The following is a 23302-nucleotide window of genomic DNA, read 5'->3' on the forward strand; positions in this document are numbered from 1 at the left end:
CGTACGAACAAACACGTACAGCAATAAATCCACATTTATAATAAACGTGCTTAATTACTGTCACACACAAAGGAAAAGCCAAGTGGGATTTGTTCCGCATGATTCTTTGCCAATAGGTTCCGTGCATACAGCTGAGACTTGACACTCGTACACCGGATGCATTATGATCAATTATACATGTCCGAGTCCACGGTGTGAAAGAACTGACTGTGCTTGTATCGATTTACTTGCTAATGTGTTATTTCGCACCGTTATCCTAACACACTGCCCTATATTTTGCGCTCCAAAACAAACGCATTGCAATATTCAGAATGATAAATTAGTCCAGTAATAAAATTTAGTTGAGGGGAAAAAATCAATCAACGTTATGGAAAGATTTTCAGGTATATAACGCTAAGGGTGATCAGTGACAAGTGAGCTGTAAAACAAAACCGGCAGTGCAATGCGTAACCGGGCTGTTTTTTTTTCCTGGCATTTTTCGTTCCTTTATGAATTTATCAGAACAATCGGAGGTTTCATTTTTTTGTCTAGACGTAGTGCTTTTTAACAAGGCTCTCTGGCGTCATGTGTTATTATCCAGTATTATTCGCAAATGAAAGTGGTCCATACTTTCGTGTGCTTCTAGCATATTAGGAGTAATTAATCATTTTGCAATCAGTTAACTTCATTCATTCCGCGATCTGACGCAATGAGCGGACATCCAGTGTAATATATCCTGTACAACAATTAATCAAGCATTTAAATATAATCCAGGTAGTAAATTGCCTAGATTGGTTTCACAACAATCCCTTTGCCGTTCTTATTATTTATTTTTTTATATATTTTTATTTATTTGATTAGAATTTCACTCCATACTCAAGGATATTTCACTTATACGATGGCGGCCAGCATTCTGGGGGGAGAAAACCGGGCAGAGCCCGGGAAACCTAAGACCACCCGCAGGTTGCTGACAGACCTTCCCACATACGGCCGGAGAGGAACCCAGCATGAAGTGGACTTGAACTCACCGCGACGGCTGGGGTCTAACGTGGCTTGTCGGCCTCACATTGGTCACATCACAACAATGGCATTTTAAATATAAATGCCATTTGGGAGGGAAACCGAGCCGAGTCCAGTGGGAAACCCACGACCATTCGCAGGTTGCTTGGAAGACCTCCCACCAACAATGAGCGTTGTTTGGAAATTGGTCCATTAATTATTAAGCCGGATAGACCGTTTTAGTTGACGGCGGTTGATGTGAATGTCTGTTTCAACGCCTAGATTCATGTCCCTATGCATCCTCTGTACAAGAAAGTGATTCAGTTGACTGTATACTGTTCATTGACCTGATTCTTTATGACATTTGTCGTGAATGAACTCGGTGTTCCGGTAGTTCTTCTCATTGTGAACGTGATTCGTATGACAGTCATCTGGATTGAACTCAAAATTCCGTTAGTTCAGATCATTATCATCGTGATTCTGGTGACAGTTATCGTTATCGAGCTCTGTATTATATAAGTTCAGTTCATTGTCAGCATGATTCCGGTGACAGTCATGGTTGTCGAGCTCTGTATTCCGTTAGTTCAGTTCATTGTCAGCATGATTCCGGTGACAGTCATGGTTGTCGAGCTCTGTATTCCCTCAGTGGTTCAGTTCATTATCATCGACATTCGTTTGACAGTCATCGTTATCGAACTTAGCACCCCGTTAGCTCAGTTCATTATCATCTTGATTCGTTTGACAGCCATCGTTGGCGAACTCAGTAATCCGTTAGTTCAGTTCATGGTCAGTGTGATTCCGGTGACAGTCATCTTTATCGAGCTCAATATTCCATTAGTGGTTCATTATCATTGTGATTCAACCCATTACTAACACCATTCAAAACAAGTTCTTAACCAAATTTCACTTCTTCCGTTTATTCTGAAATTACGATTTTTGCAAACGTCTTCATTTAAAAGAAAGTCAGGGGGCGTAATGAAAAGCAGGATTTACTTCCCCTGGTTGTTACAGGCTTGCTTAGCTATAGACGGCCCTTATTGAAACCGGACCCTAAATATTCGGAGACTGGATAAATCCTACTAGAAATAGGCCTCTACGACTGCGGTAGTATTGGCCAAATTAAAAATGACGAAGAATTCATGACAAAAATGGCAATATAAATTGACAGTTTGCCGTTTGGATAGGTTCACCATTTTTACACTCTCAAATTAGATAGCGGTACCGTCATACGAGAAACCTCTGGTCCAAAATGAGCTTATTGTTTACCACTTTGTAAGAGGTGAAAATTTATTGACTGGCAATCGAAATAAAAGATTATAGCATAGAGAGTAACCCAGAGCAGCGACGACAGTGTGATGGCTGCAAATAGCCACACGTAACCCGTGAAATACGGCCTCTTGCCAGTTTACCTCAGTTGGGTTAAATTCTAACTGTCCATGCAAATGTTTCAATAGTAGCAAATCATGCCCCCCCCCCCCCCCCCGCTCCCCGCCAAACTAAATGGCCTAAGTAGAAAAGGAACCAAAGTTCTTTTAACTTCAGACTGAGATGTTGGATATTTTGGAATGTGTAAAATGCGCATTCGGTTCTCCCTTTCTCCTGACAAAAAAAAAATAAAAAACGTGGCAGATCCAGATATGCAAAAAAAGGGCCAATTCACACACACTGCAAAACATGGAAAGCCTTTTTACTTCCACTGATGATTATCACTTTCCGTTAATTGGTATGCGCATTTTAGATAGTATAGCTTACCCATGGGAGAGGTTGAACAGCTTGTCGCTCTAACCATTAGGTTCGATCAAAAGCTCGATTGTCGTTTTCACAATGATACTTGAAAGCGTTCTGGAGAAAGATCAAACGGTGGTAAGGGTATTGTAAGTATTCAAGGCAGTTTTTTTTTAAGAAATTAATAATAATACTTGCAGAGGTGGTATGCACTCTTATATTACTAGTGTTTTCGAGGTATTGGAAGGTATTGAATCATAATGCGTATGAATTAGGCTACATTATTTCATATCTACACGTCATTGCTCATTACGAACGAATACTAAATACTTCCGTGCACGAAATGGTTAATGCTGTAATACTTATTTATCTAATATCTCCAAGAACTAACGAACCGAATGTAACATTTGTTGTGAACCCACGTCCCAATGGCCATAAGAAAAGATTAACCGTTCTAGTACGTCTGGGTTTTCGTTCGTTCGTTCGTTCGTTCGTTCGTCACTATTTTGTCATTACAATAGACAGGTATCTATAACCCATGTGATATCCCCCATAACTGCTCGAGATTATCTATTCAAAGCTGTTCCTAACTTTAGTTATAATAAAATCGGCATTCTCTGATTATCACATGTGTGTATCTATCTGTGCTTTTCTTAAAATGTTTCTTCTAGCTTATCCCAATACCTCTTTTCGTCATGCGACATGGTCATTATCCAATGCTGTTGAAATGCGGTGAACCGAGATTTGATTTTAGGCCTCCAACGTTTTTTTTAGTGTGGACATATTTCACCCACTATTTTCGACAGAAAATCCTGTCAGCTTTTCTGTTTATGTTTTTCAAGCTAGTTTTTTTTTCTTTTGTGTTTATGTTTATGTGCGTATTTTAACAAAAAACACTCGGTGCCTTCATCCTGTATCATTTCGTTAGTGATTTAACACGTTATCCGACTTTTTCCTCGGGAGAAACCCACAGCCAGAATGGTGTACTCCTTCGCTATGTCATTTAAAAGTCAGCAAGGCCTGTGATGCGCGAATAACGTGACATTTAAGATTCTCAAGGATGCCTTTTTGTTCAGCTTACGTGAACGCCTTACGAGGATCCCGTGGATTATCTATATACTTTTCGCCCCTAGCAACACATCTTTTGGGGCAGAAGGTGGCCAGCATGTCGACTTCCATACTGAGGAAAGCACTGTGTTGACCTTGAGCAAACTGATGCTCTGCGTGTCAAATGAAATTAGTTGCCCGGTTTGTCTTCTGATAGACCTGATTCTAAAGGTTATCGCCGCCTTTAGGCTAAGATTTGCAGCCCAAAATGGCCTGGAAATAGAGAGCTGCTTTGCCTTTAAAAAAACAAAAGCAACATAAACCCATGTAATGCGTACAACGTGTCGAGCAATACAAAACACCTTTAGAAGCAAGTGCAAATCTGTAATAGCCATAACATCCCAAGCGAAATTGCACTTGCCTTGCATTCAAGCGAATCGTAAAATGAATGAGCCATATGAAAGGATAGGATGTCAAAAATTTAACAGACTCACCCACACTGTGACAAGCAGACAGACAGCTGGACTTATATAATGCTGCTTATTTCAGTTAAAAATAGACCAAAATGAAAGTAGCACTGATGGGTCCGCATCCAGGAAGGCATATATACCGTTAAATAAGCGTAAAATATCATCACAAGCCTTTGGCATTACGTTGACATTGCAGTTAGATGCTCACAATGTTAACAGAGATTTATGCTCAAGTGGGATTTGAACCGGCCCGGATAGCACAGCTTCGGGACCGGTAGATCCAGGATCAATCCTTGATTGAGTCACACCTAAGACGTTAAACCCCCAAGCACTCACTCACTCACTCAAGTGGGATTTGGACCGAATAGCACAGTTGGCAGTTGGTAAAGCGTCGGGGACGGTAGATCCAGGGTCAATCACGGGTCGAGTCACGCCTAAGACTTAAAAGAGGAAGTTGTAACTTCCTCTCTTGGCGTTCAGCATTAAGGCGATAGTGCAACGACTGGTTGACCCATATCAGTATAATGGCTCGGGCGGGGCATCTTACTTGCCTTCGGTAAGTCGTCTCATTGAAGCAGCACTAGATTAAAGAGCGGTGGAAATCCGTCCTGCAACAAGGAGGCACATTACATGCACTCTAAGGATTCCTTTCGTCGTCGTATGACTGGAAACTTGTTAAGTACTACGTTAAACCTCAAGTACTCACTAACTCAAGTGGGGGGGGGGGGGGGGTGTATGATTTGCTACTATTTAAGCATTTGCATGGACAGTTAGAATTTAACCCGGCTGAGGTAAACTGGCAAAAGAGACCGTATTTCACGGGTTACGTGTGACAATTTGCCAACAATCACACTGTGGTCGCTGCTCTGGGTTACTCTCTATGCTATAATCTTTTTATTTCGCCGGGACAAGCTCATCTTTGTGTAGCAGCGGGTTATTCTTATTGTTCCCACCAATTTGCCTTGCGGACGGTAAACTTTGGACAAACAAATGGTATTGTAATGAACTTCCATTTCTGTGTACTTTAAGACAGACACGCTACCACATTTTATTCAATTTCTTTGATGTTAGTCATATGCTCTGTGTCATCCAGCGTTGGCGTAATGCAGTAAGGAAGTAACCTAACCATCGCTCAGTCCGTCAATCCGTAAAACAATATCCAAAGTCATATGCCAAAAACCAGCTTTTATTTATAAAATCGTTGCAATGTTCCTTTGTAAATGATGGGTGTCGAAGTTTATATAATTTCTCTTCTCTGAAGTTTGTGGCGTAATTGTTGTTGTTGTTGTTGTTGTTAGTGGACATTACTTTACACCCACTTGCCAGCAATTGTACGTCATGTTAAGGTTTGTTTCCTTTAACATTACGTAGTCATTACGCCGATGCCATTTACCATTCACCAGTGTTCCATGAAAGGATTTTTATTTTCCTTCAAAATGGAATTTTCCACGAAATCATAAGGTTGAAAAATAGATAGAATAAAAAAGAACGTTAACTTTCGGTATGACGTTAGATTTGTGCTCGATCCTAAAATTGATTTCATCTTTGATTTGTTTATCTACTTATTTGATTGGTCGTTTACGCCATACTTAAGAATATTTCACTTGTACGACGGCGCTAAGCATTATGGTGGGAGGAAAACGGGCAAAGTCCGGGAGGAACCCACGACTATCCGCAGATTGTTGGCAGACGTGCGGCTGGGACGAAGCCAGCATGAGCTGGAACTTACAGCGACCGCATCGGTGAGCGGATCCTGGATTATTGCGCTGCGCTGGTGTGGTAAGTGTTATGTTATCATCGGCTTGATTGAGCAAGAACGAGCGTTCGTCAGGAGACTTGACTGTTTGTTTCGCCGGCCCCGTCACGTGGTATCGTGTCGTATGACCTACATGTAAACAATAGCACATGTAGCGTGCACATGGATTGCGTTACAATATATCTCCCCTTTTTTAAGGCCATTTCTTTGAAACAGTCAATTTTACCAAAATTGAACTTAAACTATATTATGGTGAATTGTCTTTCACATAGATTGTTCGATTCTTTGAAATAATTTGGAACAGTATCAAATTTGAACGTACGAAATTGAACTTAAAAGTAGTGTATGTTTATCTGAAACGAAACATTATAAGATGAATTGTCTTTCACATAGACTTTTAATGGCTTCCAAAGTCTCTCGCTCATTTCAATAAACGGATCTAAACACAGAACAAAACACTATTACCTGTCTCTACTGAAAACTATCTCAGTCCTAAGTTTTCTCGAACGTTAAGTGACGGTTTAATTGTTCGCCGTGGGCTTGACATCTGAACTGCAGGTTTGACAGGGGATGGTTCAGCCTGGATAGGTGATTCCGGTTGTCCCCCTGAAGACGGCGGTAACTGTTGACTTGTGGAGCAGAGTGGGAAGTAAGTGAAATTAGATGATGTCTGTTGTGCACCACAGTGCCTGATGTCAAGATGATGTATGATCTAGGGTTATCTCCCTTTTGTAGTACTTTTCTGTCTTGTCCTAATCACGCATTTGAATGGTTGTCCCAGGTGAAATAGGTACAAGAGAGCACCGTGGTGTGTTTCGAAGTGTGCTTTCTGAATATGCGGGCCACCGGACAGACTGTTGTCCTCTGTGTCTGCATTTTACGACTCCCTGGTGTTCTTCGTAGAGCTTGTTGAGTATGTCCAGTCCAGATGGTACAAGTAATCTGCTTCCTTTAATTAGTATTCCTTGGACGATTGATATTTCACTAGTTGTCCAGTATAGCTTCAGAGAGTCTCTGATTTGGTGTTTTTGCAGCCATCTTTATAGAGTGTAGACTTTAATCTCTTTAGAGACTTTTGCTTCCTTCAATTAGTATTCCTTGAACGATTGATGTTTCACCTCTAGTCGCCCAGTATGGCTTCAGAGAGTCTCTGATTTGGCGTTTCTCCAGCCATCTTTTTGGAGTGCAGACTTTAATCTCTTTACAGACTTCGTCTTCTTCCTGGGCTTCCCGGATCATTTGAAGTTTTGTGTCTGATATCGGTATAGCCTCGATTATGTTGTCTACGCCCGCTTCCATTTCCTAAATGTGGAAGTTTGGTCTTGGTTTCGGCTTTGGAGACGCAACAGAGCGTCTGATACTTACATTTCCTTTCCGGGTACGTGGTTGATTGCCTTGAAATCAAACCTCACCAACCTCATTCGGTAACGCTGTATCCTTGAAGGAGGTTGATCTAGAGTGTGGTTTGTCAAAAGTGGCTTGTGGTCCGTTTCAGCTGTGATTGATTTCACAGGTTTCGCATGGTTAACCATTCCCAAAAACATTCTAACTTCCTTAACATTCTTTGGGGTGGCATCTCTTGAATGCTTCTGATCTTTGCAGGAACTGGTATTATTCCGTTCCCGCTGATCTTGTGCCGTATGTACTCGACTTCTCTGACACTGAGCTGGCATTTGTTCTTGTTGAGGGTTATATGAGCCTTCTCAAGACGATTCAGGACTGCTTCAAGCCTCTGGTCTTGCTGTACCTGCGAGTTTCCGTGAACCAAGACATCATCGATGCTGTTCTCGACTCCCCCAAGGCCTTTCAACACCTGACTCATGTGCATCTGAAACTTTTCTGATCCAGAATTAATTTAATATGGCAGTACGTTGAATTGGTATCTACCTTATGGGGTAATGAAGGTTGTCATTGGTCTGGATTCCTCCACCAGTTTTATCTTCCAGTATCTCGAGTTAGCATCGATTTTCGAAAATACTTTAGCACCTGCTAATCTGTTGAACATTGTGTCAACCGCTGGAGTGGATAGTTTTCCCTCTTTACGCAGTTGTTAGGCATATTGGTTCACTTTGACATCGACCGATGTTAATCGCCGAAATACCATCAAGAATGAAATCCTCATCATCACTACAGTTGCTAGCTGCGTTCACTTCATGAAGTGCACTCTGTGCCCATGCTTTACGACTGAAATATGCCTTACTCTAGTGGTCTTCTTTTATACAAATGTTGCAAGTTGCATCACGAGCTGTGCAGTTCGCGCTTGAGTGAAAATAACCTACACACCAGCTACAATTTTGGTATTGTATAGGTTTACTGTCTTAAGGCTGTGTGTTTGTGTGATTTATTTTTTACTTGATTTCTACTTGTCTTTTTGGCACTGGTGTTTTCCCATATTTTGTCCCCTGTACACTCTGTCTACCGAAGAACTTATTTGGAAAATGTCCTGCTGTTTCTTGACAGTTTCCCTATGACTGACCTGGGTTATTGTTTCTCCAGTGTCAGTTCTCCATCGTGCTGAAATTTCTCAGACAAGGATTTATCCTTGATACCAATCACAATTTTGTCTCGAATAAAGTGTTCTTTTACAGGTCCAGATTCACAGCATTCCGCCAAATAGAATAGAACCAGTGATGTAAGAATCTACAGGTTCTTATGTTTCTGATGTCGCAGTTGTTTCAAAGATCACATTCTTCTATATCGCGAAATGACCCTCAAACCTCTATATTACTGTCTCATAATCAGACATTTCTTCATCTGTCAAATTAAGCGAACTCAGAACATCTTCCGCTTCTTCTCCCAAAGAATACATCAAATTATTTACCTGCGTCTCGCCTGATCTCCTGTCCAACCCGGCTGCTTTTCTCTGTCTTCCAATCCGCCAGAACCATTTGGCTCATTCTTCTGGCTTGAAGGAAATCTTCTTGGGTGGGGATATTTGGCTGGTTGTTAACGGAAAGTTGTCGTTGTTGTGGTTCTCTTCTGCCATTTTGCTTACTCACGTTGTTTACCGACAGACGTGCAACTTAAAAATCCTGGAGTTAAATCTTCAGCGAAAAGTTCATTGCACGTATGCAGCGCATTGTAATGCCTGTTTAGAGTGCAATACCGCTGCCACCATGTTATGTTAGGCCTATTATCGACTTGATCGTGTAAGAACGAGCGTTCATTCAGAAGACGTGACTGTTTATTTCGCCGGCCGCGTCACGTGATGTCGTGACGTAAATGTGAATTAAAGCACAGGTAGCGTGCACGTGGATTAGGTTACATGACACTAACGACCTTGGCCACGGAGGCCCCTGATTTCGTCTTTAGCTACTCATTCGTATATGAATATTATTATTTACTCCATGTACTATTATTGTTATTGTAAGCTTCTTCTTATTTCTGTGTCATCCGAGTTTTTAAAATTTGAATAAGAACTTTACAAAAACTTCCAGATCGCGATGTTATCACATACTCATGACGTCAATTCCACTTGCTTTAACGACTTCAGTTTCAGGACTTCCGGTTACATCCTTATCGCTTGTCCATTGCCACTTTCTCTGGGCTAGCAATTAACCAAACTGTACCTTTTATTCTCTTTTCTATAAAATCATCATCATATTTAGACAGTTACGTTGAATTTTTGTCAAAATGAAATCGATCATTTGAATTTTGCCGAAGTGGCGTTAAGTTCTACTCATTTTCTCAATATTTCTTAAATCCTGTGAGCAGAGAATAAACTCTTATCCCATTCTGGTCAGAAAGTTGTGTTCGTACGTCTTTTTGTGTGCGTACCAAAGAAAAGTTCTTTTCCCATTACTGCTGATGTCTTTCGGTCTGCCCTAAAAAGAAATCTCTCAAATGGCCGGCAGTTTTCGTAGTCTGTCCTCATTAGAATTTTTTGCTGGCCGTTTCCTTTTTTTTCCCTCTCTCATTCAGTAGGGCTGTCCAAATAGACCGTGCCAGTACGCAATTTGCACTCTCGGCTTCCCCTTTTCTCACACGGAACGTCCCCCCCCCCCCCCACCGCCCCCCCTCCCCCCTCTTTCACTTGATATATCATTTTATTCCCCAAACCGATGTCCGAAATTACTACACGGCGCCACTCCGGCTGTGTGTTACAGTACTCCAGGGGATATTACCCTGTAGTTTGCCCATTTTTTACCTGGTGTTAGCACGTAACATTTTTCACGTCTACCACTTCGCAAGTGGGTGTTTGGCGGTTGCTTCGACCTGATTCGGTCCATCCCAGTCGTCCCATAGGATTGTTTCCACTCGTAGGTGGGTGCGTTGACAGTTTGTTGGGTCATCCGGAAACTTCAAAAACTCATTTCGTTGAAAACAAAGTAAATGGATATCAACAGATTTCCATCAAGACAAAAAACATGGATACCATTGATTTAATTAGCGTTTCACGCCGTATTAACGAAAACTCCATTTATTCGACAGCGGATATGTTTATAGACCTATGTAGTCGGGGTAAAAGTCACTGAAAACCATTGTGTCTAACTCGCAAAACTCCTGACGGAAAACCGCATGATTTTATTCATTGATGATCTTACAACTTTCATACAGGCCAATGACGCGTCAATGCATGTCACTGTATGAATTTCTAAACAACTTTACACAACAGACTTTACTTCAAAAGAAAAACTGTCCCTACTGCATTTATGGATATAGTTAATCCTATCTCTTATTTTCATGCGATTTTGTACCAAATAATTTCACTCATTCCTTGGTCCATGAACTCATCCTTCACCGAAGCTCGTGCAAATTGGTTAATACGATATTTCGTGAACTAACATAGAAACGAACAGCATTGAGTCATTGAGCGGAGATAAAAAAACTTTCCTTTGCGGAGATAATTTCTCTCTTAAAACATTTATCCTCCTTATTTGTTTCGTAACGTCTCATTTGGAAAGAGAAATGGTCTGTATCAAACAGGAAATCGCCTGCAATAAAGAGCAGTAATTGAGCCCAACAGGGTGCGTTAGACAGACACCAAATGCCTTTTCTACGAAAGGACAAGACATCCGCAACACTTTTTCACTTTAATTGAGCAATCGTGTTGCGCTAGACTAGGGTGATACGGCGTATAATTACAGAATGGAATCAGGGTGTATATGTAGGCGGGAGCGTGCTGTGTTCCAGTGGAAAGAAGTGCTTGCCTTTCGATCGCTAGGACACGCGAGGCGCGTGTTCAAACCCGGCCTTGGACAGGGAATTCATAGATTACCCTGCTGTCATTCTTTCTGCAGCCTTCGTGACAATAAACGCTTAAGGACACCATTGGCGTCGTGTACCCCCGGGTGGAAAAGCTCCCGTAACTTGCCAAAGCACCCACGCCTCAACCATCTTTCTCTCCCAGCATTGTTACTTAATATTTGTACAAATAGTATTCAAACAACAGTATGATGCTTGCTAAAGGGTCACACGTTATCGGTCAAGAACAGGTTCTTGACTGTTTATTCATTTATTTATTTGATTGATGTTTTACGTCGTACTCAAGAATATTTCAGCCATACGACGGCGGCCAGCATTATGGTGGGAGGAAATCGGGCAGAGCTCGGGGGAAACCCATGACCATCCGCAGGTTTCTTGACAGTTTACCGCTTTTACGTTTTTATTCTCCGTTCATGAAGATGTCTAAATCGTAACAAATAAGACGCCCCCTAGTGTGTATTCATATTTTAGTGATATTCAGGACACATTCAGTACAGGATAGCATGGATAGCATATGACAGTTACAGACATACAGTGAAGTCATCAAGAGAATGGCACTTCTGTTTTTCGTCTAACGTTTGACACCCCTCTCTACAATGGTATTGGTCAGATATATGGCTTGAGGCAGTCGTAGCAGGAATAAACGACCGCCCCACATCTGAAATATGTCCAGAATTAAAGCCGCTACCGAGGCAGAGCGAGGTGTCTTAATACATGCGGTGTCCATGGTCAGGGGCTTTTCCGCTTAGTAAGAAGAGAACAACAGTTGAATGGGGTTAAGGGTATTGCTGCTATCATTGTTATCCATGCATTGTACTTAATCACCCAGTCAATAAATCTTCATGGTCATGTGATGAGAGATTGTTAAGTACGATGTAAAAACCGAAACATACATTGTTCCTACTTACGTATATACTTACCAAAGATATATATTGCAGCGCACTGTATTTTTGTCAGCACTCCGTACTTATTTCAAATTCAAGTTTTGAATCGAATTTAGGTCTGTTGGTTTCTCCTGCGTGACATCCCGGTTTCACCTTTGCTAAAGGGCATCTTTTTTACCAAGTCAACATTGTTGAATGGGTCGGGAAAAGAGTCTGGACAGGGGCTGACTGTGCTAAGGATTCGTTATTGACTATTTTCCACACGTTCTATAAAATATGCATGGACAAAGACGTCAAAATAAGCAATGTGCTCCGTCCACAAGGAGGTAAAAACATTCCATGGGGAAGTCACTGCATCGATTTTGTCAAATGCACATGCGCAACATCTCGGCCAACTGATACGTTCAAACAAGAACGGATGAAGAAAGGTCGTTTATTTTCTCTCAAGTACAACAATTACCGACCAGGAGACTGATATTTGATTAAGACAGAGTGCACTTAGCAAAATATGGGAAAACTCACTATCTTGTTTGTTTTTTCTTCTATAATTATACTGAAAATCAATCTCAGGTGCTTATAGCTTATACTTCTGCCTTGTGCGTCTCAGATCAGTCGTATTTCATTTCATGCTTTGAGCACTGTAAACGTTTGACGGTCAATACAATGTGTTATGTTTTTGACCTCTATATCACGCATAAAGTAGTGAACAGCTTAAAGAGGCATGACCATCTATGCAATACCGGAAGTAGCACTTGATGTACTGCTTTGCGTCTGCACCTTTTCTCTTGTGGGTGTGCCCTTGCTATCATTACGGGACGGTGATCTTCATTTTGACGTTGTTATGCGTGGACAGTGGGAGCACTTCGCCCGTTGCATATCACTGAATATACATTTGCTGATTGCTTTCTGCGGAGTTACTGTGACTAAATCTGTATAATGAAAGAATCTACCTCTCGTGTTTTCTCAGAATACAGCGGACACATTTGAACGCGAAAAGAAAAAGATCTTCTAGAATGGATTATAATCTCTCAGTTGCTTTTTGTCATCAGTGCCTTGACAAAGAAGGCAAGGAAGAAAAAATGATATCTTCTAACCGTGGTTAGAGGATGGTGCAGTTGAGATATTTTCATGATACAAATAGTTGTCTCCCTTTGTGCTACATGGCTTCAAATCAGCTTGCATACGCACCACTTGTATTTATTTATTTATTTATTTATTTTGTGTTTTACGCTGTACTCAAGAATTTTTCAATTATACAATGGCTGGAAACCCACAACCATGCGCAGATTGCTGTCATGTCTTCCCACGCACAGCCGGAAAGGAAGCCAGCGTGAGCTATGATTGAACTTACAGGAACCGCACTGGTGAGAGGCCCCTGCATCATCGTGCCACGTTAACATGCTAACACACTCTGCCATGGAGCCGATCAAACACCCCCATCCCCACCACCCCCGCCCCCTTTGTCTCCTCCCACTTGTATTGAAGAATTTGGGAAAAGGGAAAAATCTCCTAACAGGCCTAGCGCTACAAAGAGGTTGTGCCTTTCGGATAAAACCAAACCAATACGGCAAACTACGGCAAGACCCCAAACAAACAAACAAAATGTGATACTTATAACCCACGCACCCATTATTTGTGTTAATGGGGTTGGTGGGATTCGTCAGTAAACATTAGTCGCATAATTTTATTCAACGGTGACTCAAGTAGAGGCATATTGCTCGATGTTAACGATGCATGTTTGTGTGGAGAGCGCGGCTAGTAGGCAATAAAGCGGTTCTGTAAACACTGTAAAGGTCGTGCTTCAGTTTAGCTTGATGATAATGTATTTACAACTTCGTAAACATAACAGAAATTATTAGTTCACGCCCCACTTTATGTGTTTTATAGTGGTACTTTTGGAACATGCATAAGGCGGGGAAAAGTGTGGGGGGGAATACAAAATGGTGTGGAGATTTAATACGACTTAGCGCAATTGCAATTGTATAACCATATTTCGATGGTGGAGTCACTATATATGTCCTCTGTCGTAAAAGCGGGAAAACTTTGGTTCGATTCCAAATGGGGTCGGGATAGAGAAGCCTTTGTGAACTGAAAAAAATCCACACATTTGATTCAAATAGACCACCAGATTCAACTATCAGACTATTTTTTATTCTGTCGAAGAAAAAGTAAAAAAAAGTATGTTTAGATATTGCTTAATTAAAATGAATAATACGCTGACTCGACAATGGTTGCTACACGAAATACTGCAACCTCAAAGAAACTGCTCCATTTACGTCACAGTGTTAATATTAGTTTCCGTCTCAGATCGAGGCATCGCTAGACTAGTGTTGCTTTTGTGGCCATCTTGGTGAAATTTTCCACATGTTGGTGGTGGTAGGAACTTTCAAACCAATGAATATATACAGGTGCATTTAACTGAATAAGGTCTCTTTGTTCAAAGGATCTAACCAATCAAATTGCAGCATCCAGCAATTCAAATTGGAAGTTATTGTGTGTATGACGCGACACTGCATGGGAAGATTCATTTGGGGGAAATAAAGTTGCTGTATAAAAATTTAAGTTTGGCGCGACAGCTGTGTAGGGTCCTGCGCAGCTTAGGATTGGGTTTTTTGTACAACTCTAGTTTAGAACAGTTCACTCGTCCAAGGCATGTACCAATACAAAACCAGTCGTTTTGGCTTGCCCTAAAGCCACCGTAGTGAAATACACGCTAATTAACGGATGCTGATCGTGCCGCTTGGAGTGGCGGCAGAGATCAAAAGAGGTAACAAAATCAAGTTTACAGTAGGATGGACGGACCACATCTACGTCAGTCTGTTAGCAGTAGCTGTGCTAATGTTTCGGATCTTCAGACTGATTAGGCCGTGGTGTCTGAGGTCGTGTTGTAATGACCTCGTTGGATTACGCATAGCACTGGTAAATTGCCCGTCTTGGGGCAATGGAGTTTAGAACGCGGCGGCAAATTAGGTCCTTGGGTTCAGAGCAGATTAAAAACATGCCCGGGAGGAATATCACACTCTTAAGATCCATAAAGCTGACTAATTGTGGGATTATCCGGTTCTGAGATGAGGCAAAAGAGTTTATAACGCATGTTAACATGACTGGATCCTTTATGACACACTTTATGACGTGATGTAACACATTTAAGGCCCTACATGGAGAGTTGAGTAACTCCCTAACTGAAGTAAAACTTACACGAGGCCGAATTTCAAATAGTTACCAGTGACCATTTGCACACAATCACACTGTCCTTTTACTCCCTATGGTGCCTTGTACATGTATATACAGCACCAGTCAGACAACGATTTAATTATTTATTTATCTGATTTGTTGTTTTACGCCCCACTCAAGGATATTTCACTTATACAACGGCGGCCAGCATTATGGTGAAATGAAACCGGGCAGAACCCGGGGGAAATCCACGACCATCCGCAGGTTGCTGACAGACCTTCCCACGTACGACAAAACAGAAAAGTCAGTAACGAAAGAAAACAAATAAATGACATGTGGAGTGAACAAATTACCATCATTAAGCATACATAATGTACATTGGTCATTGAATGATACTGTCAATCTAATCAACTTCCTTTTCTTTCTCTTTTCAGATTTTTAATGGTTTTCATGTGTTTGGTTCTGAGCGTACTTGTGACCATTCCTCAACATCACAATTTGATGACTCAGCTTTTGTTTTTTGTGGTAAGTAACTTACTTAGTATATTAATGAGAAATTCTATATATGTGTGTAAGCGTCGATTTTTACATCGTACTGAACATTTTTCCAGTCACGTGACGACGAAGAGCCATAAGGTGTGTATGTATTGTGTCTACTTGTGGCAGTGCGAGTCCATGCCGTTAAACTGTTGTGGTAACTGGAGTATCACGTCCAAGGTACCAGACAGGCCCCGATAGCACAGTTGGTAGATCCAGGATCAATCCTTGATCGAGTCACACCTAAGACTTTAAAAGGGGAAGTTGTAACTTCCTCGCTTGGCGTTCAGCATAAAGGGGATAGTGCAACGACTGGTTAACCCATATCAGTATAATGGCTCGGGCGGGGCGCCTTACTTGCCTTCGGTAAGTCGTCTCAGTGAAGCAGCACTAAATAAAAGAGCGGTGGAAATACGTCTTGCAACAAGGAGGCACATTACACGTACATGCACCCTAATAATTCCTTCGTCGTCATATGACTGAAAAATTGTTGAGTACGACGTTAAACCCCAAGCACTCACTCACTCGGGAACTTTAGACCCAGGGTCAATCCTGGGTCGATTTACACCTAATACCTTAAAAGAGGAAGTTGTAACTTCCTCGCTTGGCGTTCAGCATGAAGGCGATAGTGCAACGACTAGTTGATCCGTATCAGTATAATGGCTCTTACTTGCCTTCGGTAAGGCTCATTGAAGCAGCACTAGATAAAAGAGCGGTGGAAATCCGTCCTGCAACAAGGAGGCACATTACACGTACATACACTCTAAGTATTCCTTCGCCGGCATATGACTGAAAAATTGTTAAGTACGACGGTAAACTCATTCACTCACTCACTCGTAGACACCAGTCATGACACCCCACCCAGTCATATTATACAGACACTGTACCAACCAATCCTGTTTCCTTGCTCTAACCTCACAGCGCTGAAAGATGAGAAAAGCGAGAAAGACCAGTTTAAAGTTTTTGATATAAGATCCGACCCATGTTTGATCCCCGCTTTCTCGACTTTGATGGTGACAAATATGTTACCGTGCTTAAGCCATAGCATTTTACCCCTATTACAATATAAAATACCTGTTGTTACACTACCATAAAGAAATCTCCGACCACGTTTTCTGTTCAACCCTGTCTCTTTTTTTTTTGGGGGGGGGGTAGTGGGGGGGGGGTATTCTTCGTGTGTAATGGGATACTTTTACCGGGCAATGGCGGCTCGGGTTCAAGCTGAAATGACCACTGTTCGTGCAATGCAATAGGTTGACAGTTAGCTCACAAAACGTCGTCACAAAGAGCGGAGTGCACAATAAGCAAGATAGTTGTTTAGAGTGGTGCCTCTGTATGCGCATGTGCGTGACGTGTCATAGTTGAGATAAACAAATGGTCGTGATCATTTATGCCTATGATACAACACTGCAGTCTCCAATCTAAGTTCTTAAAATATATTTTTCTACATTTTCGACTTGAAACTGTCCTCAAACCGATGTAAAGTCTCAGATGTCGCAACAAGTGGTATCAAATACACGGATTTTGCTGAACTGTGTATAACTACCGAGAGTCATAATGCGCTAACACAGTCACGTGGATTGCTATCGCACCGATGAAATATCGATCATGCGCACTGGAAACAGCTACCCAATTACATATAGACTACACAGTTTAGGCCTTACTGCAGAGAGAAAATGTTCCCCGTTGAAACTTTGCGGTGAGGTCTATGGTTGGTTGAAACTAAAGTGTCCGAAACAGAACACCAACCTTCTGTAAATACCTGGCATACGCCTTCACCTAAAGCCGCAGCTCAAGCCGCGAGAGCTGGATTCGAACCTTGTACCTCAGTGGTCGATATAATTTTAAATAAATCGTCGGCCAGGGTTTCCTTGATATAACCAACGGGTAGTCTACTTGTTCGCTAATGATCCACTGATGACAGTATCAGTCGTGTGATTATTAACAACTTATAAACTGGCGTGGTACACGATTTTGGACACTGATTTAATTCATTTTTTGTATGTTTCCAACAGCATTGGTGACTGCTACTCTTTGCACGAAGCCCTCCTAATTTTGTATGTATATACTCTCTTATAGTTCTTTACCGGTTTGTGTTGGACGTTGTTTTGGGAATGCGCCGTGCCATTATTGACATTTTGGTTGAGGGGCTGTCTGTTTGGAAGCATATATTGTATATATAATGCGCAGGTTCCAGCACCGACATCACTGACTTTAAAAATGCCAGCGTATGAAGCAATATAGAAAATACAATTTAGTCTGATGGAAGAATACTGTCACTGGATAGGGCGTCGCTTCTGGGGTCTTCAGCATGACCTACCAGTGAGCCACATCTATATATATATATATATATATATATATATATATATATATATATATATATATATATATATATGTACAAGGAGGCCGAAATAACGCATAGGCAACCTTACCCCCGAGCAAACACATTGAATTGTTTTCTTTTGCTACATTAATTTCGAACACGCAAAAACCCAGGAGTCTCTCACCAATGCAGTGAGTTGTGAGTTCTGTGAGTTCAAGTCCAGTTGGCTTCCTTGTGGGTTTCCCCCTGGCTGTCGTCGTACAAGTGAAATATTCTTGAGTACGGCGTAAAACGCCAATCAAATAAATAAATAATCATCTAGAACACCTGAATGTAGCCATATAGTGAAACATTCTTAAAAATCAAATAAATAAATATAACTGTATAATCTAATGCTTGTATACCACTCACCAACCGAAGAAGGTGCTTTCAAAATGCTGAAGGACAATTTTCGATCCAAAACGGTATTTTCGCCGAAATACGCCATTTTTAGGTCTCTGACTATCTAATTATTTCATCACTCTGTCCATCCGTCTCTTTGATGTGTTTCAGGAAATCGCCATGGTGCTATGGTTCATGCTGGAGTACGTGTTACGTGTCTGGTCTGCTGGATGCAGGTCCCGGTATCAAGGGCTCGCGGGCCGGGCTCGATTCGCACGAAGACCATCATGCATTTTAGGTGAGATGCCTCGCAGAGTTACGTCCCTTGATTTTACTGTAATATTGTATGGAGGAAAATATTTTGTGTTTTGCTTCGGTCTTAAGACCAGACTCATCTTAATGAAAAACAAATGGAGTTTTGTCCAGATCTAAGAAAGTATTAACTTTAAATCTAATAAAAGTGAATAATCAGCTGATAAGCATTTAACTGAAGGCTTAGTGACAAGAAACGTCTTAAGCACGTTGAAAACAATTTGCATATCTTCGACCAGGAAGTCTGTACCTTACATCTTAGAAAGTTCGTCAGTAACTATCCAAAGGCTGGTGGTTTACTCCGGGCACTCTGGTTTCCTCTGGTGCAAAATAGTCATCCATCGTCTAAAAGTGAATTATTCTTGAATATTATGTGTCGAAGAAATAAACGAAATATATCGTTTCGTAGAAAACTAGTGGTGCGATTAACGATGTTTGTAATTAGCATCTTTTGTGCAGTGGATCGCAAAATTCAGCTGTGCACCATTCCGTTGCTTAAACGCGCAACATCGAAGCAAAGCAAAACTGAGCAAATGTCACTTATTTGTTTATTTATATATTTATTTATTTTTCATTTGTGTTTTACCCAAGAATATTTCACTCATAATCCAGCGGTGAGTATTATGCTGGGAGAAAACCGGGCAAAGCCCAGGGGAAAACCACGACTATCTGCAGTCTGCTGGAAGACCTTCCCGGGCACGACCGGAGAGGAAGCCAGCTTGATCTGCGGGACTTGAACGCACAGCGACCGCACTGTGAGAGGCTCCAGGGTTATTGTGCTACGCTAGAACGTTATAACCACTCGACCATGTAATGCCACATTGGACCTACATTTGATTTACCTCCGCCTTCGGCCTGAAACTCCATCTTTTTTTGCGACACCTGACACAGGTCAATTTCTTCAACACTCTACGTAGGCTATATTTCATACGCGCGTAACTTCCAACGCCTTTATTGTCACAGGAAGTGGTGTAATCAGTTGCAATTTCCGGAAGTTGTTATAAAACCACTTTATTCCGCAGACAGTGTGCCGAGACATCAAGACGCCAGTCCGGATTGTAGTGCCTTAAATAAACCTCTTAAATTGTGATTTCTTTCTCCATTAATTCAAAATATTAAAATCTGAAAATAGACACTCATCTCATAACATCGAAGTTGATGTTAAATCAAGTGTAATGTTTTTGTAATAGGTAACATCCAGGGTAAAGTAGTTTTTGTTGTGACAATCCCACCTACTCTCGTCATACTCCGCACAACCCTGGAACTGTAGTTGCTAACACTTCTGAAGTAGAATTGGTGGAGGAGCTGTCTGTATTGCCTGCTTTCATTGACCATTGTCTTTTACTGTTGTGTTCGATAGTTCAAAGCCAACTCTTGCAGGTTAGTATTGTCAGAGGGTGTTTCCATGTACTCTCCAGGTTTGTTTGTGTGTGTGGGAGGGCGGGGGGGAGGGGTCTAATTTTTCTGGGTTTCCTCTACCCATCAAACTGACGGACATATGCATTTATTTTTCTCATAGGTGAAAATACAGCGCAATGCACCCATAAAATGTCATAAAAATTTCTTCTTTATTGTCATACCAGCTTTAGGTCGATATAATCGTTTTTAGTACATACATACAATATCTTACCCTTTGATATACTTCTGAACAGCCAGCTTAAGAAATAAGAAATACTCTTAGGATACCAAAAGTTTCTGGAGCAACAGATTGAAGAGCTGGCTGTTTACAAAGATTATTAAATCGTTATAAAATCGTGATGTTAGTCCATCCTTGATATACAATTGACATGATGTTATAAACCACTTTCGCAAATTGGCGGGGGTACTCCGTGGATTAGATCCATTAATGTTATGTTAAGCCCCCGTGACCGAGCGGTTAGACTGTTGAACGCTGCAGAATAACCCACGCGCCTCCCACCAGTGTGATAGCTGTGAGTTTATGTCCTGCTAAAGGTCTGTCAGAAAATAAATAAAGTATATACATTAATAAATGATTAAACATAAGCCAACTCTGATATTATTATTTTTTTTTGCTGTTGTTTCTTTCAGATTTAATTATAATTTTAGCCAGTATAATTCTACTAAGTGTGGGCAGTATAGGGCAGGTATTCGCCACCGCTCTCAGGGGCCTACGCTTCTTCCAAATTCTCCGCATGGTGCGTATGGATAGGCGTGGGGGTACGTGGAAACTTCTGGGGTCTGTAGTCTGGGCTCATAGACAGGTAAGGCTGCTGGCTTAGGGTTTTGGGTAAGGTATCCAGGTAATGTGTCCATAAAAGGTGTCCGAGTTTGGGTAAAAATTCCGGGCAAGTGTTTTGAGCAAGGTTTCTGGGTTGGGGTAAAATGTCTGGGCAAGTGGTTTGGGTAAGGTGTCCAGGTATTGAGAAGAGATTCATTGACGGGGTTTTGTTCAAGGCGTCCGGGTTTGGGTAAAAGGTCCGGGCAAGTGATGAGTTAATCAATAATACAAGAAATCAACCACCGGACCAATCAAATAACAGGCGAACCAATCAATCAGACAGTTAACTTAATCAATCCATTTTTACATTTTCAGGAGCTGATGACAACTGTATATATAGGATTTCTTAGCCTTATTTTTTCCTCGTTTCTTGTGTTCCTCGTTGAGCGGGGTCACAGTGAGAAAAAGTTTAGTACCTACGCCGACGCTCTCTGGTGGGGAGTGGTAAGTAACTTATTGTTTTATCATTGCTCTCACTGCTTGTGGAGCCTTGGTTGGATCTTTGATGCTCGTGTGACCGCTAGCGCAATATGTCCGTTGAAGACAACTTGATTTCCCCAGTACTGTGTGCATATCTGTATATGATATGTAAGAAAGTTCGTCAATGACCGGTGAAGGTCGTTGATTTACCTCTGGCTTTCCAGTTTTCTCCAATCATAAAATTCACCGCCATTGTCTAAGTAAAAAATTATTGAGGATGAGGATAAAGAACATTTAAATAATAAAATAAAATCGGTAGCCTTGATTCTAGCTGGGTCTATCGCTCAGTAGAAGTGATTTTTCAAACGCTGCCCGGCCTTGCGCCAGTATATTGTGACTGTTTGGGTGGGGGGTTTTGTTGTTGTTTTTTGGTGTCTTCGGTATGGCATTTCAGTAAGGCAGCACTACACGTATGTAGGTGGTTTGAAGTCATCAGTTATTTATTTATTTATTTGATTGGTGTTTTACGCCGTATTCAAGAATATTTCACCTGTACGACGGCGGCCAGCATTATGGTGGGTGGAAACCGGGCAGAGCCCGGGGGAAACCCACGACCATCTGCAGGTTCCTGCCTGACTTTCCCACCTACGGCCGGAGAGAAAGCCAGCATGAGCTGGACTTGAACTCACAGCGACCGCATTGGTGAGAGAGACTCTTGTGTCATTACGCTGCGCTAGCGCGCTAACCAACTGAGCCACGGAGGCCCCAAGTCATCTGTTACAAGGAAACACCGTCGTGATGTGGCCAATGTAGGGCTGAAAAGCCACGTTAACCCGCTGTCGTCGCTGTGAGTTCAAGTCCAGTTCATGCTGGCTTCCTCTCCGGCCGTATATGGAAAGGTCTGTCATCAACCTGCGGATGATTGTGGGTTTCACCCTGGCTCTGCCCGGATTCCTCCCACCATAATGCTGGCTGCCGTCATATAAGTGAAATATTCTCGAGTATGGCGTAAAAGACAAATCGAATAAATAAATAAATAGACTGCAGCCAAGCAGAAAAATAAAGACTTGAAAGACAAAACATGAAGCAATGCACATCTTATTATAAACTTCGCTTGGTTTACTGTGTGATACCTTCATAACATATAATGTCAGCATCTTTCTCTTTAATTATCATTCCTCATTTCTTTTCTTTAAAAAAAACGCAAAAACATGAATATGTCTTTTATTCCTTCACAGTCGATTGAATAAATCATGAAATGAACATGTACTTCATTGTTCATTCTGGGATAGACAATATCCAAACACCCAGAAATGTGATGTTTTTTGACTGATTTTCTCCCATAGATCACTCTATGCACTGTGGGATACGGTGATACGGTCCCCGAGACTTGGGCAGGCAAACTTATCGCAGCTTTTTGTGCCGTTTTGGGAATATCATTCTTCGCACTTCCGGCTGTAAGTTGTCGCAATTCTTGTTTTCCTGAAATCGTCATTAAAAGTAATACCTACATTCAGATCAGGGAACATTTAAGTGAAACCCAGCTTGTATTTGTATTCCAAAATGCCTCAGGGACGAAGAAATATTCAAATTGTAGAACATCCTTTTTGGACATAAGAAAATGTTGTAAAATTTCTTAAAATAAGCTCTGAACAGTCTTAAATGGTATATGTTACTTTTACGAATTTTCCAGATAATCACCTAACTACAGTTGACTCTTGGAGAGACAAAAATGTATGATTAGCTGTATAAGTAAACATTTAATTTAAGTACCTGTTTGTTGAGGCGAATCTTCAATTGAAAATATCCAGAAAGAAACCGTTCAGCTTTTATTCCAAACTGAAAAATGTT

The 23302-nt window shown here is 41.4% G+C and overlaps 1 protein-coding gene across 1 annotated transcript in view; it reads left to right on the forward strand.

Moving 5' to 3' along the window:
* Nucleotides 1-23302, forward strand: part of LOC135463440 (potassium voltage-gated channel subfamily KQT member 1-like) — a 161597-nt gene that overhangs the window by 125816 nt on the left and 12479 nt on the right. Inside the window, exons 2-6 of the mRNA XM_064740699.1 lie at nucleotides 15674-15764; nucleotides 18652-18778; nucleotides 20842-21014; nucleotides 21347-21475; nucleotides 22798-22908. Of these exons, the coding sequence (XP_064596769.1) occupies nucleotides 15674-15764; nucleotides 18652-18778; nucleotides 20842-21014; nucleotides 21347-21475; nucleotides 22798-22908 (631 nt within the window). The remainder of the gene's footprint in view (nucleotides 1-15673; nucleotides 15765-18651; nucleotides 18779-20841; nucleotides 21015-21346; nucleotides 21476-22797; nucleotides 22909-23302) is intronic.

Source organism: Liolophura sinensis, chromosome 3 (assembly GCF_032854445.1).
Source record: "Liolophura sinensis isolate JHLJ2023 chromosome 3, CUHK_Ljap_v2, whole genome shotgun sequence".
Taxonomy (NCBI): Eukaryota; Metazoa; Mollusca; class Polyplacophora; order Chitonida; family Chitonidae; genus Liolophura; species Liolophura sinensis.